Consider the following 18090-nt stretch of genomic DNA (forward strand, 5'->3'; position numbering starts at 1 on the left):
GCGTTTCTGGAAGGCGGGGGTTGGGGGGGTTGGGGGTTGGGGCCGGAGCAGCAGTGGCCGGAGGGCGCCGGGGTCGTTCCTGGGGGCTCCAGCGTGCCCTGAGCCCTCCCCTCCCCGGGGCCTTCACCGCACGGCGCCCTGGAGGGCCGCTGGAGCCCGAGAGCAACCTCTCCTGTGATGTGGTGGCACCATGTCGTGGCCCTGACTTCCATGGGAGTCAGCAGTGGGAGGTCCGTTTCTTTTCCAGGGAACAGCGGAGTGACCGGTGCCGCTCACACTGTCAGTCCGCGTCGCTAGTGGCTTCTCCTTCCCACGTCCAAAGTGCGGACGGCTTCGGCTCCTCAGCGTCTCATTGAGGGGAGGAGCCGAGAGGAAGAACGGGGGCTGTCGGCCGCCGTGACCGTCCAGGCGCGTCCCTGACCTGTAGCCTTGCCCTTGCAGACCGGGGCGCCCTCCACAAAGCTGTCAACCTCGAGAATGACGCCCACATCATCGAGGAGACCCAGCTTTTCCAGGACTTCGAGCCGGTCCAGACGCTGCTGCTGAATTCTGAGAAGGTAGAGAGGACAGGCGGGCGGCCTCCCACGTCCCTGGTCACCAGGCAGACAGGTGGCCTCACGCGTCCCTGGTCACCAGCCAGGCAGGAGGGCGGCCTCACACATCCCTGGTCACCGGCCGGGCAGGCCGATCATCTGTGTGGTCCAGATGAGCTGACCTCCGGGTTCTTACAGAGGGCCCCGTGAACCCTGGGCTTTGGGACGGAGGGAAGGCTAACTGGGGAGATGGAACAGTCGCCTCAAGTTGACCGAGTGTCCCGAGCTGCTGGGGTTGACGCCCGTCTGTAGGTGCATCTGTGGGCGCAGAAGAGCCCGCCCCAAGGGACGACGGTTACGTCTGTGAGCCTGCTCCCCCAACGAGGCACCTTCTCCCTCATCAGGGTCGGGATGGCGGCACCTTTGCCATAAATGCCGGGAGTGAGTGTTTGGGGCTCGGGGGCTGTAGGTCCCTGCCGTTGTGCACAGGCAGCCGTGGGACGTCCGCACACGGGTGGGCCTGGCTGCCTTCCAGCAAAGTCTTTTTTATGGAAACAGAGCTCAGGAGGTCATGTAATTTTTGAATGTCATGTAATATTATCCTTTTGATTGTTTTCCAACCATTTATATAAGACATGTTATTAGTTGGTGGGTAGCATAGAAACAACCAGGGCCCTGGATCCGCTCTGGATGCCGTCCCCTGCCATCTACCCACGTGGCCTTGGGACACGTGCCTCCTGATTTACAGCCAGGGTGGAGCAGGCCGGGGCCCCATGATTCGTGGCTGCGTGAGCCTGGCAGGCCAGTCCTGCCTTAGTCTCCTCCTCTGCATCTAGGGGTCAGCAGACCCAGGGTGGCCTGGCCCTGTCCTTTGACTGTGGCTGACGACCTCACTTCCTGTAGAGCACCCACAGGGCCTCGTGGGTGTCCCCACGCCATGAGCCCTGAGCCGACGGGCTCTGGGGACTTGGCAGAGCCAGGGTCAGGGCCAGAAATGGGAAGCCCGGCTGCGAGCCTTTTTCCCTGAGCTGCAGTCTGGCCGTCACCTGCACCCCGCCTGTAAAGCCTCGCTCTGGACACCAGGCCCAGCTGCCCCGCCTCGCAGGGCGTTTCCCCGATGCCGAGAGTCTCCTGTCTGACCCAGCACAGTCCCCAGCCTCCCTCACACCTGGAGGGGGTCGGCCCGCAGCCCCTCAGGGCGGCCTCCCGGCCTGGTTCCTGATGGGGGCAGCGGGCAGCAGGAGGGGGCGCCCGTAGCCAGGAGAGAGAGAAAGGCAGAAGTCGACTTGTCGGTCGGAGCCACCCGTGGGTCCCGCCATCGTGAGTGTCAGAACTTGGATCTGGTTTTCAAACTTCCGGGGTCACCCAACAGGGCCGTCTCCGCTGCCAGAAGGGAAGGAAACCACAGAGCCCAGGCGGGCTCTGAGCCGGCAGAGATGCGGCATCGGAGCCTCGCGGGCCCATTAGGCCGCCCTCCCCCGCCCCTGCTCCCCGGCTTTGCTGTGGGAACAAGGAAGTCCTCCCGATCGTGGCCCCGCTGCTCGGGTGCTCGGCCGGGCTGGGGCGCGTGCCCTTGGGGCCCCCAGATTGTCACGTGTGGACAGAACAGAGGCTGGGCCCCCGGTGCAGACACTCGGTGAGACCACAGCCCCGCTCGCCAGTGTCATCTGGGGACGCGGGCTTCTGGGCGTGTGGGCGCCGGTCCTGCGGGACGGGTGAGGTTGAGGAGGATCTGGGTCAGCCCTGTGCTCACCCGTCCGCCCACTGGCCCTGCGGGGAGCCACTGGCCCGTCCTCCCAGGAGCCCTGCACCGGGGCGGCCTCAGCTGGCTGGCCCTAGTGGGAAGGTGTGCGGGCCGCGGCCCCCGCCCTCTCTTCGGGCTGGCGGGCCTGGGTAGGCTTGGGATGGCGTGTGTGCCCCCGCAGTGGCAGGAAGCGGCTGTTCGGGGTGGAAAAGACGCCCGCCGGCAGGTTCCTCTGGGCCAGGACGCTGGCCTTCGCTGTAGAGGCTGGCCAGCAGCCGCCGCTGGTCTGGGCCGGTTCCCCATCTGTCCTCATCTTGGTGGCCTGCTTAGTTGTACGGAGTTTTGTGGAATGATCCCGGTTTCCTCGTGCTCAGATGGGGCTGAGCGTGTGGGGATGTGCCCGTGGAGAGCACGGAACCCACCACGTGGGGGCCAGGCCGCGTGTGCTGAGTTGTGGACGTGTGTTCAGACCCTGAGGGTCTAATGCTTGTTTGTGGAGAGACCGCAAGGCTGCCCCCATCAGTCCGTCCTGTCTGCTGACTTGTGCGCCCACCAGTGGTCACGGCCACCCCTTTTCAGGGCGTTTTCCTGTCCGCTCCCCTCCACATCTGTTACTTGGTGGCCGTGTATCACAGGAGCCCAGCCCTGGGGTGGGGGTAGGGCAGGGATATGGAGCCCGCCCTCCCCACGGCCACGCCATGCACACAGGTCAGTGTCGGGCGGGGCTTCCCCGGCAGAGTCGGCGTCCTCTCCCGGGTCCCTTGACCTCTGTGAACCAGACTGTGCTCTGGGCTGGCGTCCTTGGTCCTGACAGCCTGGCAGGCACGTGGTGTCACGTACCTGGGTCCCTGCTGGCCGCTGTCTCTCTCTGCCACTTGTCACGTGAGAGTCTGTTACAGAAGGGACTTCCTTCCTCTCGGCTGCACTCGCGCACAGTGGGTCACGGGGCGGGTGGCCCCAGGGCCTCAGAGTGGAGCCGGACTCGAAAGTTAATTCACAGCCTGTCCTCCAGGGGAAGGGCTGCGTGTCGTCTGGGTCGAAACCACCAAGTTCTGTGGAGCTTGGGAATGGCCAAGGTGTGTGCAGACGTCGGGGTGAGGTGTCGTGGGCAGAGGATGACGTGCACGCAAGTTCCGGAATTGCCCGCCCCCTCCCCCCCCCGCGGCCAGGGCTACACGGCAGGCGGCGTCCCATGGGGGATCCCCCGTCCCAACCGAGCCCGGGAAAGCAGCCGCCCCGGGTGGGGGGTCTCGCACGTGCTGGGAGCTCGAGGGACCCCGCCTGGCCGTGTGCCCGGAGCACGGCTGTGGGTCTCCCCGTGCCCGTGTTCCTCCCCGCACAGCTGGACACGTGCTGGAATCTGCGCTCCGCCCACGCTCGGTGGCCCCTCCTTTCCTGGATTCGGACCCTGACTCGGGCTTCTGTGTGGCTCCCGTCGGGTGGGCATGAAATGGGGCTCTGAGCCGTGCCTTTCGGCCTCTGGCCTGTGGGGGGGGGGGGAGGGGGGCCCTCCACACGGAGCGGCTGACCCCCGGCCCCAAAGAGGGCAAGGTCTCGGACGGAGGCCCCGAGTGCTCGGTCAGCGCGTGGGCGGCCGTGACGCTGCCGCGAGGGTTTGTCTCGGACCCTACCCCGCCAGGCTCCGGTTCTGGAGGTTCCTGGATCAGGCGGCGTGGGCACGCAGGCCTGAGAGGCGCACGCCGGCTGCACCCCCCCCCACGCACATGTGCCTTCTGTTTCACACCTGCAGGGCGGAAGGCTTGTGTATGCGGGCTCCAGCTCGGGTGTGGTGCAGGCCCCCGTGGCCTTCTGCGGGAAGCACGGCACCTGTGAGGACTGCGTGCTCGCCCGCGACCCCTACTGCGCCTGGAGCCGGGCGGCCGCGGCCTGCGTGGCCCTGCCCCCGCACCAGACGGACGGCCCCAGCAGGTACCGAGGGCGGGGGACCCGCACCACGCACACCCGTCAGGGGGAGGGGGCGCGTGCCTGACCCGGGCCCGGTTATCTTGCAGGACTCTGATTCAGAAGATGAGTGGAGACGCGTCCGCCTGCCCGGGTAAGTCGGCCGTCCTCGCCGAGCTCCCTTGGGGGGCGGCCGGTCCTCGTACCCATCTCATGGTGCTTCGGTGTCGTGGCGTTGCGTCCATCCGGGTTCTCTTTCTCTGCTCCGAACAGAGGTCAGGTATCCGTGAGGATACAGAGGCCGACCCCCCGTGATCCCGTTTTATCGCGGAAAAGGGCGTCTGAGGTCATGGGGTGTGTGTGTTTGTTCCACAAAAAGCACTCGGCGTCCGCCCTGGGACACCCGGTCTTGAGATGCTCCTCTCTTTGCTGAGCTCGGGGCTGGTTAAACAGACCCTGAGGGTCCCACGGTGGGCGGGCGGCGTGGCGGGAGGGGCGTCCTCACCCCTTCGTCCCCTCCCAGGCAGCCGTGCCCTGGGCTCTCGCGTTCCCATCCCTGACCCGACAGCTGTCGCCAGCTGGGGCAACTACGGGGTGGGCCCCTCGCGCCCAGAGAGGCCGCGAGCCGGGAGCCACGAGCAGAAGCACGTGGTGCGTGGCTCCCGGGTTGCCGCTCGGCCCCCGGGGAACCGGGACGCCAGACGGGGTCCCTGCCGCTCGGCTGTCTCCGACTGTCTTGTCTCCGACTTCCTTGTCCTGCTGGGCCGCCATCCGGGGCTCATCTTTGCTTTTCTGTCACGCATGTCTTTATCTCCTTAGTTGTTCTGGAAGATTCCATGTGGCTCCAGTGGGTGGAACTCTCGTGTCCTCTTGTGCGTGTTGACCTATTTTTAGAAGGAGCTGAGTAGCGAGCCGCGTTGTTGATGCTGTGCACGTTTATTTTGATGTTCCAGATAAAAGTAAAGAAAGTTTCCGGCAGCATTTTTTCAAGCACGGCGGCACAGCGGAACTCAAATGCTCCCAAAAGTCCAACCTGGCCCGGGTGGTGTGGAAGTTCCGGGACGGCGTGCTCGACGCCGACGGCCCCAAGTACAGCCTGGTGGGCAGGAAGCACCTGCTCATCTTCAACCTGTCGGAGGGGGACAGCGGCGTGTACCAGTGCCTGTCGGAGGAGCGGGTCCGCAACGGGACGGTCCTGCGGGTGCTGGCCAAGCACGTGCTGGAGGTGAAGACGGCCCCGAGGGCCACAGAGGCCCCCGCCTCGCCGGGCGCCCGGACGGAAGGCGGGAGGACCACCGCCCGAGCGGTGACGGAGCCCGCCCGCGGCCCCCCCCCGCAGACCTCCGCCGCGCGGGTCCCCGTGCCCGGGGCCGTCGCCCCGCCGCCCAGCCCCGCGCCCACGGGCACGTCCTGCGAAGCGAAGATCGTCATCAACACGGTCCCCCGGGTGCACTCGGAGAAGACGATGTATCTGCAGTCCGGCGACAACCGTCTGTTCATGTTCCTCTTCCTCCTCTTCTTCCTGCTGTGCCTCTGCCTCGTGTCCTACAACTGCTACAAGGGCTACCTGCCCGGGCAGTGCCTGAAGTTCCGCTCCGCCGTGCTGCTGGGGAAGAAGCAGCCCGTGGCGGACTTCTCCGAGTTCGAGCAGAGCGCCAAGGAGACGCTGGTGGAGCCGGGCAGCTTCTCCCAGCAGAACGGGGGGCAGCCGCGGCCGGCCCTGGACACGGGCTACGAGACGGAGCAGGACACCATGGCCAGCAGGGTGCCCACCGACAGGGAGGACTCACAGAGGCTGGACGACCTCCCGGCCAGGGACGGGCCCTTCGACGTCAAGTGCGAGCTGAAGTACGCCGACTCGGACGCGGACGGGGACTGAGTCACCGCCGGGAGCCCGCGTCAGCACGCCTGTCCTGTGTCTTGTCTCTTGCGTCGAGCTTGTGATTTGGTCTTCGTCCTTTCGGAAAACGGCGAGCATTGCACCCCGGTCCCCCGCCGGGCCGCGGCGTGAGAGGCCCCCGGCCCGCGGACGCTCGCTCGCGCCTGGAGCGTCCCCTCCTCAGAGCAGCCACTGAAAGATCCTTGAATTCCAGATTGGAAATGACGTTTTTGTTTATCAGATTGGTAACTTATCGCCTGTTGTCCAGATTGGCACGAACCTTTGCTTCCCAGGAAATTATTTTTTATGGTTTTGCTTTTCTCGTGTTAGGTCGTTTCTGTTTTAAATCACCGAAGCAGACGTTCCAATATTGCGAAGATGTCCATCTTCCAGGTTTTGTTGTACGTTAGGGGAAAGATACAGCTTACGTTGCTTACGATTCTCAGGGATAAACTTACTTTGGGTAAATGCGTTCTCTACCTTTTAGACACATAGACGAAACCATCTCTTCAGCACACGTTTTTTTGTTTTTTTTTTTAATTTTATTCCTTGAGGGAAGCATCCTTTTCAGAGAGATTTTCTTTCTGTGGTTTTTTTCTTCCCCCCTCTCGTTTTAACTCTTTCAAAGAACAGAAGACAGTGGAAGGCTGGCCCGTGAACCAGGCGGGGCCTTGAGCACGGGTCGGCGGAGCCGGCTGGCCCCGAGCGGAGGGAGCGTCCGTTTTGCCGTCGGATGCCCACGGCCACGGCTTGAAACCTCCCGTGCAGATGGACGGACGGACGTTCACCGGGCATCCGCAGTCACGTTTGGCTTCTGTCTCCCGTCCACCGCCCACCCGGACGACCCGCTCAGCCGAACCGAGCGGTCCACACCTTCCGGCAAGCAGGACCGCGGTGGCCGGACTGGCCTGTGTCCCCACGAGGCCTGGCGGCTTGTGACCCCACGGCCCTGCGTGGCCCGGCGCTATCTTCGACGGTGCGAGTGGGCGAGACGGTTCAATCTCCACCTGTTGCTTCCCGTGCGCCGAGAAGGCTCTCTTTCCCGTGGCGAGGAGCAGTGACCTCTGGATCTGTGTGCCTGCGTGGACAGTGTTGTCTTAAGCATGACAGGACTCGACCGTTGTGGTGTACACATTTATGTTTTATAAGATTTCCTTTGTTTTTATTTTTCTACTTTGAATTGTATACATTTGAAAAGTAACCGAATAAACGAGCAGCTTAAATCCTCGGCGCGGGCACGTGGTTCGCTGCGGCGGGGACGGTGTGCTGACCGGCGGGCGGGTCTCGGGGCGGCCTCGGTCCCCTTTCTTTTTTCCTGTCTCTCCCTCCCTTCTCTGGCGTGCAGGCCCCGAGCCTCGTGACGTCTGCCTCAGCGGCCTCTCTCTTTTCTGTCCTCTGTCTCGCAGCCTCGTCTCTGCCCTTCCCTCCTCCGGGGTCCTCCTCCCTGTCCTGTCGGGGCCCCGGCTCATCTTCCTCTCCCCGAAGCCCCTGGCCGGCCTCGGCCTCGGGGCCTGACCGCAGCCTGCGGGTCGCCTTGCTGCCGCCCTTCCTGAGCGACCAGGCCCAGCACGTGCACGCCCTGGGGACCTTCCACCTCTTCTGCCAGGCCACAGGTGAGCAGGGCGCCTGTCGGGGCGGCGGGTGGGGGGCAGGGCCCCTGACAGAACACCCTTCCTGCGGCTTCTCCCACGAGGAGCCAGATGTTCACCGTCGCAGGCCCGGCAGCCCACGGTCGGTCGGTCTGTCGCAGATGTCGGCCTCCGCAGCCCCAGGGCCCCACGGTGGGCCGGGCTTGGCCCCGAGACCTCGGTTTGCCAGTCGCCCGTGTGCAGGGCTCCTCGAGCGTCTGCCGACAACTCGGGGGTCCGCCTGTGTGCCATCTGGAGGTTGCAAACGTCGCTCCGGAGCCTCCAGAAGGGGCGTCCCCATGGCTTGCGTGGCGATGCTGAAGTGCGTGGTGGGCTGGGAGGGACCCGGAGATGTCTCCGCTGTGCGGCGGCCGTGCCGCTGGTCAGTAGCTGCAGGGAGAAAACGGGCGGTGTGTGGGTGCCCCGAGGGGACGAGTAGGGCCACTGAGGGAAAGAGAGCAAACTTGTTTCTTTTTGAGACTTTCGGTGGCGAGAAGCCGCTCCGGGTATGAGCCGGTCCCACGAACTCCCGCGTGCCGGGGGGAGCGCAGGGGAAGTTGCCCATTGGGTGGGGCGCTGTGGAGACAGACCTTCAGGGCGGGTCCATGTGGCCCCGGGTCGCCAGCCCCGGGCCGGGGCCCAGCCTGTGCTGGGTCCCCCACAGGGCTGTTGGGCCGGGCGATTTCCCGTGGGGCCTCCCAGGCCCTCTGTGCAGGGGCCGCCGTCCTCCACGGGCACACTCGGGGGCCTCCCCGTCGCTGGGACAGCAGGGGTCGCACGACCGGGTGAGGGGCCCAGAGCCAAACGCTTTGAAACGTGGCTTCTCTAGGAGGTGCCCGTTAGGGGGCGCGTGTGCACTCCTGAGCCGTCCTTGTGACTCAGGGGCTGAGAGCGGTGTCTGGGCCAGAGCGGGGACCACGGGGACCCCGTGCAGGGCCGTGGTTACAGGGCTGGCAGCAGCCGGGGAGCAGAAGGGCACGGTTCCCAGGCAGCCAGGGCAGGGGGCACCGCTGGCCGTGGGGGGGGTCACCTGGAGCCACACCGCCCTCCCTGCCCTTCTGCTGCCGAAGTCTGAGAGCCGGAGGGGCGTTTCTTCCTCCCAACTTCCCGAAGATGGGGCCCACAGTTGGCGGCTCACAGCCCGAGGGGACGAGAGAGGAGGGCAGCGTGGGGTGAGAGGGCAGTGACGGGGTGGACTGAGCGGAGGGACCGCAGCCCCTGCCCCCTCCCTCCACGCCTCCGTGCTCCTTGCTTTCTCTCCCACCTGGACCTCCCGTTCCATGAGGCTCCCCGAGGCTGTGAGGCAGCCTGGGAAGGACTGGCTATTCCCAGGGGTCCAGATGTGTCCTGTCCCGCCCAGAGGGAGGGCCGTGCGTCCTCGTGAGGCCTGCTAGGCAGCGGTGACAGAGGCAGGTGCTAGAGACCCTGCAGTGGCCACCCCAGCCTCCCGAGCGCTCGCTTCTTTCTGCTTGCAGCAAAGCCCGGGGGGCCCGCCCTACACTGAGCACCTGGCGTCCAGGCTGGGAAACCACTGTTGCCAAGAGCGATCCGCCAGGCTCGGTCCCCTGTGCCCGAGGCAGACCCCGTGCAGCCCCCCGGCCCAGGCCCGGCCCGCCAAGCTCACTGGCATTGGGTCCCCCGGTGACTCGTGCACATCCAGACGCCTGTTGCCCTAAACCCAGCCCACAGGCCAGCGTTAGCTGGTTGTGCGAGCGACAGTCCAAGCACGTGGTGTCCAAAATGACGGTGTCTCTGGCCCTCTCTTTCCTCGGGTCAAGGAAGGTGCCGGAACTCGGGACCAAGTTTCAGGCCGCTCTGGCTGAAGGCACCTCCCTCTCAAGGGTACCGTCCAGGCGGTCCCCAAGTGGTCTGCAAGCGGTCTCCCTCCCGCCTGGGGGTCACTGGTGTCACAGTGGCAGGGGCTGCGGCCCGAGCAACGCCAGGTGGGCTGTTGGGATGGGCACGGCCTCGGAGCCGTGACTCAGCGGGCTTCTCTGCTCACCGTGTCCCCGGTCCTCTCTGGGCTGTCCCAGCAGAGCGCGTGTGTGCGTGTGCGTGTGCGCGTGCCGCGGCGGGCTGCAGGCTGTGCTTTGTGGCCACGCCTCTGTTCCTCTGTTCTTAGGGCCCCGGCCTGAGCGTGGGGAGGAGCAACCCGGGGTCCGGAGCGGGTCTCCCAGCCGCCCGCTCCCTCGGGGGAGCCGTGCGTGCGCGTCGGGAGGTGGCAAAACACGGGCAAGGGGAGGAGGGGGTCTCGAGCCGCAGAGACTCGGGCAGGCTTGTGGTCGTGTTTCGCGTTCCAGAAGTCACGAATGCGTGTTCCTCGTGGCGGAATTAGTTCAGATAAGCACAGAAGTCACCCGCACTGCAGGCGAGCAGGCTTAGCGGCACTCGGAGACACGGGTGTGAATCGCGTCTGAGGACGGAGCCCGTGATTCTTACGCAAGCGGAATCTGTCGTGTCTGCCCCGCGGGCCCTGCTGCATCCCTGACGTGACCGAGCTTCTAAGTCAGACGCGTGTCTCTCTTAAAGCTGAGGACGATCCCCTGTACTTTAGGGGCCGCGTGGCTGTTCGGGGTTTTGGTGGCTTTTTGTTTTAACTACGGTGGTAGAAACGAGCGCCCTTTCAGGCCCTGGGGGCTGCAGGGGTAGCAGAGGGTGCCCGGCCCAAATCCCTGATCTCCCACGGTGGCCGTGGGTGCTAGTGTTTTGGGGCGCGGCTGGGGCCCGGGGGTAGTTGACGTGAGCCGGTCATCTTCCAGAAGGGTCGGAAGCCCGTCCGTGGGTGGGCGAGGCAGATCTGTGACCTTGCCGGGGTCCCCGTCCTCAGCATGGAGGGCGTGGTTTTGCTAGAAGCTGTGTGTCTTCCGTCCTGACGACGTGCGTGGGACGGCCACCGTAGCTGGCACCTAAGAGGCTGGGCGCCTGGGCTGCTGACCCCTGCCCCCCACAGGTTTGTCTGTAAAGCGCCTTTCGCCACATGCAGTTCCAAAGGTCAGGACCTGGATGTTCTGGGGGTCACTCTTCAGCTGGCCCCAGGGTGTGGATAGCCTTGTGACAGCGAAGCATGGGGCACTCTGAGGAAGAAGGTGGGACTCTGATAGAACCGCAGTGCCAGAGGCCCAGGAAGCCCCCCCTCGCCCCCCACTCCCACGTTTGGATCCTGATTTCTGTGCAGGTGTGGACCCGGCCCGCAAGACAGCGCCCGCAGAGGGTCCCCTCCAGTGGGAAGTAGCTGGCAGGAGGCCCCTGGGTGACCACATGCGTGGGGACAGCTGGAGGAAGGATCACCTCTGGGGCCCCTACCGGGGATGTGGCCCAAGGACAGGGGCTCCACCCATCCCACACACCCCCTCAACTTGGGGCTCTCCCAGCCCCGAGGGGCTCTGGTTCTGTCACGGAGCAGGGTCAGCTCTGCGCTGGCAGCACCCTCGGCTGGCGTGGGGCGGGCTGGGGGCAGGGTGGAGCCAGCGGCCCCATGTCCCTCGTCCCTCGTGGCTGCAGACCCGGGGGGCAGAAGGATCACCCTGCCCAGGGGCTCTGCCGCCTGGTTGTAACTGTCGCTTTCCCTCCTTGCCCTCGTCTGCGTTCAGGAGCTGGATAGCTTAAGAAAACAGTAAGTGCAACGTAAGTACTCTTAAACATTTTTAGTGCTTTACTGTGCTGAACACACGCTGAAAGGGTATTTACCAATGCTGAGTTCAGGGTTTTGGGATACAAGGGCACGTGGTGTTTCCCCTACGGCCCATTCTCCAAGGCACCTCGGGTCATCTGGGGATTTTGCTCCTGAAGGGTCCTGGCCATATGGCTTGGGGTGATAATTCGGCCCTGGCTCAAGCCACCCCAGCTCTTTGTCCTAAGGATGCAGGAGAACCTTCCAGAAGCTCTTGTGACCCATGCTGGTGGCTCCAGCTCCAGTCCTGGGCGGGTCTCCGTGAAGGTCACCATTGGACAATGGGGATGAGGGGGGAGTCCAGGCCTCTCTGGAACCGACTTCGGTGTCTATTCACAGCAAACGTCACGTTCGCGATCACAGTGCCTCACGAGAATCCCTCTTTTAAACTTGACCCCACCGAGGGGCTGTCCAGGAACGTGGTGGCGGGCGGTACGCCCAGCAGTGAAGGAGGCTGTGTGCGCCAACTGACGGGCAGGTGCACGCAGACACGTGTGTGTATGCAAGTCTGTGCACGCACCTGTAAGCGCCCTCAGGTGTGTGTGCACATGTGTGATACACACATGGAACTATTCACGGGTAGAGGGGAGAACACTTGGGGAAAAACAAATGGTGCAGATGGAAGAAAAACCCAGAAATCCTGCCCAGGACACAGTCCACGGGGGCCTGTCCACGAGGCCAGGGGGGCCAGTGCACTGCTGCGGGAGCCCCTTTTGAACGCCTTCTGGAATTTGTCTTAGAGCCCGCGGCACATTCTTTCCAACAGCGTGTTTTACATCGGCTGTAAAAGGATGCGTCCTACGGCATCCGGAAGCTCCAGGAAGTGGTTTAAGCACCTCAAATTCTCTGAAGGCAGCACCACCAGCACGACGGCCACGTAGGCCTTCTTGGCGGGCTCCCGCGGTAACATGCACGTGCTCCTGCAGGCACAGCCATACACGCAAGTAGGCTCCCAGGCTCCCGCACACAGGCTCCCCCACTCCCCTGCACACGGGCTCCTGTGCACACACGCTCCCGCGTGCACACCCATACATACAAGGACTCACACACACACACACACAACCCCCCCGACACTCCCCTGCACGTGCACTCCCGTGCACACGTGCTCCTGCACACCCAGTGCTATTGCTTCGTGTACTGGGTTTTAGCCCTTGGCCCCATGGATTCCTCCTTGCTCCACATACAGACCTAGTCCTTCCTCTGCTGACCGTCCTCCACGACACTGCAGTTCAGGTCATCCCTGGGTGGTTGGCAACTACATACTATATATATATATATATATTTTTTTTTTTTTTTTTTTTTTTTGAGACAGAGATTGAGAGAGTGTGTGTGTGTGTGCATGAGCAGGGGAGGAGCAGAGAGAATCCCAAGCAGATTCCACACTGTCAGCACAGAGCCCAAGGTGGGGCTCGATCCCACAAACTGTGGGATCGTGACCTGAGCTGAAACTGAGTTGATGGTGAACTGAGCTACCAGGTGCCCCAGAATCTTGATTTTAGAAACGGGGCTCTCAGGCAGATCATGGTCAGGAGGGGCTGGCTTTGGTCTAGGTCGGCTCACAGCCCACCGCCTGGTGCCGTGCCGCCTGGCACAGGCAGAGAGGGGGCAGTGGGGACGGAGGGGTCTTCGGCCCTTCTCAGTGCCCTGTCCCCAACTTAGGTTCTGGGGAGGCAGGGGCGGCCCCCACGGAAGTAGAGGTTCTGGTCACAGATGGGAGCAGGGCCGGGAGGTGGAGTTCCCAGGCACAGACCCTCCGTGCAGAATGGACGCCTGGCCCAGGGCACGGTCACCGGGCACTCCATGGGGGAGGTGCCCCCTGACGGCCTCAGCGTGTGCTGCACGGCACCGAGTTTTGGTTTGAAAGAACATCTGAGGTGAAGGAGCAAGGAGCCCGGGGGAGGGCAGTGAGGGCCCGCCTCTTCTCCCGGGGTCACGGGGGCACACGCCTCCTCCGGGGACACGAGGACTGGCGTGAAAGCTGCCCAGCCCTTCACCGTGGGTCCAGCTGGGACAACAGAGGCCCCTGGTGTGGGTGGCTCCACACCGCCTGCCCCCACCCTGGTTCCCGTGGGTCCTCGGTGGGAGTCCGGGGGCCACCGGGTAGAGATGGTCTGTGTGTCCCCAGGGCCCGCAGACGTCCGCTTTGTCTGGGAGAAGAACGGCCGAGAACTGGAGATGTGCGTCCCCACGCAGACCCACGCGCTGCCCGACGGCAGGGCCCACGTGCTCAGCTGGCTGCGAGACGCCATCCGAGAAAGCGCCGAGTACCGCTGCTCCGTCCTGTCCTCCGCGGGCAACGAGACCTCCAAAGTGCGGGTGACCGTCGTGAGACACGGTGAGCGGCCCCCGCCCCTGCCGCGCTCCCAGCTCCAACAGCGGCCAGCAGGAGGGAGGAGCGTGTGGCCCGTGCGCGGCCAGCCTCCCCGGCACTGGTGGCGCTTCCGCACCCACCTCCCGCCACCCTTTTACTCCTTGGCATGTCTGGGACGCCGGTCCTGAGAGCCCGCGTCTCCCTTCTCTGTCCCCAAGTCCCCTCCCCTGCCACGTAGAGGCCTGCCTCGCGTCACGTCCGCATGCTTTGCACACGGCTGCCCAGGCCCGCTGGGGGTTTCCCGCCTGGCCGACCCGGGGGCCACTGGAAGCCTGCTCTTCCTCGGGGAGGTGTGGACACTTGTTTCCTCTGCTCCACTCTACTTCCTGTGCTTTTTCTGGACCCGTTTTCCGAGCCGTTGGCCGCCTGTGAGGCAGCGCATGTGCCAAGGGCCCGGCCCCCCACCCGAGCGTCTGGCCTCCCCGTTGCTGGCCTGGGGTCCCACTTTCTCAGGTCTGCTCAGTTTCCACGGGTGCCCCTGCTTTTCAGATTCCAGGTTTTGGGGGTTTCCTCTTCCGTCCGCTTGCGAGAGTTTACATTTAGGGCCCGCCTGAAAAGGTCCCTGTCCGTCCAGTACAGGACTGGGGAGAGAAAAAAGTCATTACAAAGCTCTCCCGGCGGGAATCCCTGTTCCTCCCCTTTCTGGAAAGGGTCCTGCCTGCCTGCGCCAGGTAAACCGAATCTTCACGTAAACGCGAGACCTCACGCAGAAGTCGTGGGGGCAGCACTGTCCGCAGAGCTGAGTCAGGCTCTGGCCCTCGGTTCACAGACGGTGTCCGACCTTGATCTCGGGTGGCGGGCTAGGACATGAGCACGGTCGGGACATCTCGGGACGTGCCTGCCTGCCCACCCAGCCTGTCGTGTCTACTGACGGGGGTGCCAGGGCAGGGGTGTTAGGAACGCAGGGACTCTCTCGGGATGGGAGTCCCTGCAGGGTCCCTTGGGGTGAAAGGCCCCTGAAGGTGCCTCTGGAGCCCAGGCCCCGGCCCAGTGCTGCTCAAGGAGGAAGTTCCGCTTTACGTCTCATGGGCTCAGGTCCCTGGCACTCACTTCTGAAACGAGCAACAGGGACCATGGGCAGAGCAGGGACATGGTGCGCTTCTGTTTCCAGACAACCACAGCTGTCTGGCCTGTGCCACCCTCACAGCCCCACAGATCAAGCTCCCGCGGCCTCCCGGGGGAGGTCCCTGCATCACCCCAAAATGTGGAGGGAGAGCCCCTTTCCTGCCTGGACAGGACTCACGCAGGACGCGGACGGGGCCGGCGTGACCCTGGGGCCGGTGGCCTGGGGAAGGGCAGGAGGGGGGCTGCTGACCGCGCAAGTCCCCACAGCCAGGAGGCAAGGCCAGAGGAGTGAGCGCCTCACCCGCTACCGAACCAGAGCCCCGGCTCTCAGAATGGCCTCGGCGGCCTGCACGCACCCACCGTGCCTCAAAGGCCTGCAAGGCTGACAGCCGGCACCCCACTTGTCTTGCAGAGGCGACCCACCAGGAGCAGTGGACCAGAGAGCTGGCCGCCTGGAAGGCTGTGGCTGGGGAGCACGACCGCATGATGCACAGCTGGAGGAAGGCGTGGGTATGTGGCCAGGCCCAGGGTGGGCAGGGGCTGGTGGGGTGGGTCCTGCTGGGACCCCACATGTGTGCTCTTGGCCCACAGTCACTCTGCTTTCTGTAACCTGCAGCCTCTGGGCTCCAGGCAGATCCCTGGGGAGGGTCAGCATGGCGGGGGGGGGGGGGGGGGGGAACAGATGCAGGGGAGGGCCCGCTGGCTGCACCCCCTCTTGGTGGGGGGACTGCTGTCCCAGCAGTGAGGAGATAGGACAGGTGTCCCCAGTTCCCGAGTCGCTAATGCAGCCGGGAGGGCAGCTGCAAGGCCAGAGATTTACCGGAGGAGACACCCTGTGGCTGGAACACAGGCCTTCAGACGTGAGCTCTCTCCTTGCTGCCGACACAGGCTGAGCGTTTCTGAGTCCTGCAAACTTAGCCCGCATGGGCCCCCTTCCTTGAAGGCCCTCCTAGACCCAAAGGAGGTGCACGTGGGCCACGACACTTGAGGCCTCCTCCCTTGTCTACGACAGTGGGGGGAGCGGGAAGGGCACGTGTTCTGCCAGGAACTCACAGTTCTGCACTGTTCTTTCAGGAAAGCTGTGACAAGGGCGCCCTTTAGGCCCCAGGACATGGTGTTCACTCCCAGCCGAGCCCGCGGCCACTGGAGAGACCCCAGGACAGTGGCTGCCACGTTGCCTACTGAGATGTGACCATACCCCAGCTTCTGTGACGGAATCCAGAACCTGTGTTAAAAAGTTAGGTGCTTATGTGGGACAGAAGGGTCTGTCTGGCAGAAACAGGAAGCCAGGACAGGTCGTGAGCTACAGACAGACCTGGAATAGGTAGACGGTGGTGTGCGTGACGGGTCCTCTTCCAGAAACACTGCTGTTGCGCTCGGCGGCCACTCCACGTCACCGGGGCGATTTCCTGGTTCAGCTCGGGCAGGAGCCCCGCGTTAGCCCGGCTGCTGCTTGCCACCTTCCCGTGGGGCTGCTGAACCACCACATGGCAGGGACAGGGCGTCCAGGCCAGTGGCAGGAACTGGCCTCCAACCTCGGGTGACCACGAGGTCCGACCCAGGGACCACAGGGACTGAAGGCCTCGTGGGCTTCCTCCCCGGCTCCCTCATGGTCTCAGGGCGCCGGGCCGCTTTAGAAAGTTCTGCGGGACCCGAGCTTGCAGGAGGAGCGGCAGCCGGCAGGTCGGTCCAGGTTCCTCTGGGTGGCGCGTCCACATGGAGCCTAACGCCACACAGCCTGACCTCACGGACACTTCCCGCTTACGGAACGACGGCTTTTAACGGAATGCACGTACCAGAAAACCAAAGCCTCCGTTCAAAGCAGAGCTGTGGCTCCCCATGACCCAGCACACGGACACCGCCTCCACTCGCGACCTCAGCCTGCGGCCAGACCCCTCGTTACAAAGCCACACGCGTGTCCCGCCGGCTACGTGCGGGATCCGCCGCGAACGCGACTTCCTGAGGACGGCCGGCTGGGGCCGGATCCGCCCCGCTCACGCCATTACCTGTGGCGACAGCATTTGCCGTGGAAGGCCGTGGGCGCGCAGCGTGAGTTCCCGAGCAGGTGCGGCTCCGGCCGCCCGGGGAGGCCACGAGGGCTCCGAGCCCGGGACCTTCCGGGTGCCGCTCGCCGTGTCTGCGAGGCTCGCCCACGTGCGCTGTAGCCCGAGCGCTCTCGTGCCCAACAGAAAGCGGGATGCGGTCAGCCCCCGGGGAGGGCTCTGCTGGGAAACGTGGTTAGGAGGCATGTGCTTCTCCGCGCTGGTGAGAAAAATAAAACTAAACGGGATGAGGTGTGTGCACTTCCTGCGGCACTGTCAGCACCGCGCGGGCCGCTGCGTCACCTGAGCAGGAGCCTCTGCTGGGAAGGTGATGTGACCAGGCCAGCCCCAGCACTGAGTCACACGAGGAGCACCAGACCCCCTCCCCTGAGATCCACACTCCACCGGCCCAGGGCTGGGGCTCTGAACACAGGGCCAGCATCCCCCGCTGAAATTCTTCAGTTTAACGTTCTCCCTATAGGTTACCTCTGGAAACGTCTCTCTCCATAATCTGAGTTCCATACCCATGACAGCAAACTTGGGACATGCTGACCGGGGACAGCAGGAAAAGCCCTGCCCATGCCACTCCTCCTGGCCCCCAAGGGAGAACCCTGGGGACAGGACTGAGGGCCTGGGTGGCCTCACTGCACGTCTCCCCACTTAATTTTTTTTAATTACCTACTTAAAGTTTACATATTTTGAGAGAATTAAGACTGTGCAGAGAGAGGGGCAGAGAGAACATCCCAAGCAGGCTCCGTGCTGTCAGCACAGAGCCCGACACAGGGCTCAATCCCATGAACCAGGAGATAGTGACCTGAGCCCTGAGCCGAAATCAAGAGCGGTCGCTAAGCCCACCAAGCCCCCCGTTTAAACAGCTCAGGACACAAACAGAGAAGCAGACACTAGGAGCAGCCAGTGTCCAGAAGACAGGACAGCCTGGTGTCTGACACGTCCACACCACAGGCCACTTCTGTCGTCACTCACTCTGGCTCGCCACAAGCCACTCGCCTCTCGGGTACAGCACGTGACGTGACCGATCTCACCTAAAAGCGTTTGCAAAGCCAACGCGAGCCGTTGCTGAGCTGAGCACCAGTGAAGCCCCGCCTGTGCCGCTTGCTGTGTGACAGGAGAGGAGCAGGCCGGGCAGGGTCCGGGCACACAAACCCTGCCCCGCTCGGGCCCCTGCCATTCAAGCCACAGCACCGAGGGGCGCGGGCCAGGCCGCGGGGGCCCCACGAGCCTGAGCCGGCCAGAGG

The 18090-nt window shown here is 64.2% G+C and overlaps 1 protein-coding gene across 5 annotated transcripts in view; it reads left to right on the top strand.

The window, feature by feature from the left end:
• The window catches only part of SEMA4D (semaphorin 4D), an 84229-nt gene extending 78034 nt beyond the window's left edge, over positions 1-6195 (top strand). For all 5 annotated transcript variants that reach the window (XM_058695879.1, XM_058695880.1, XM_058695877.1 and 2 more), the window contains exons 12-15: positions 442-557; positions 4028-4206; positions 4290-4333; positions 5133-6195. In XM_058695879.1, the coding sequence (XP_058551862.1) occupies positions 442-557; positions 4028-4206; positions 4290-4333; positions 5133-6058 (1265 nt within the window). In that variant the 3' untranslated portion in view covers positions 6059-6195. The remainder of the gene's footprint in view (positions 1-441; positions 558-4027; positions 4207-4289; positions 4334-5132) is intronic.
• The last annotated feature ends 11895 nt before the right edge of the window (positions 6196-18090 follow it).

Source organism: Neofelis nebulosa, chromosome 12 (assembly GCF_028018385.1).
Source record: "Neofelis nebulosa isolate mNeoNeb1 chromosome 12, mNeoNeb1.pri, whole genome shotgun sequence".
Taxonomy (NCBI): Eukaryota; Metazoa; Chordata; class Mammalia; order Carnivora; family Felidae; genus Neofelis; species Neofelis nebulosa.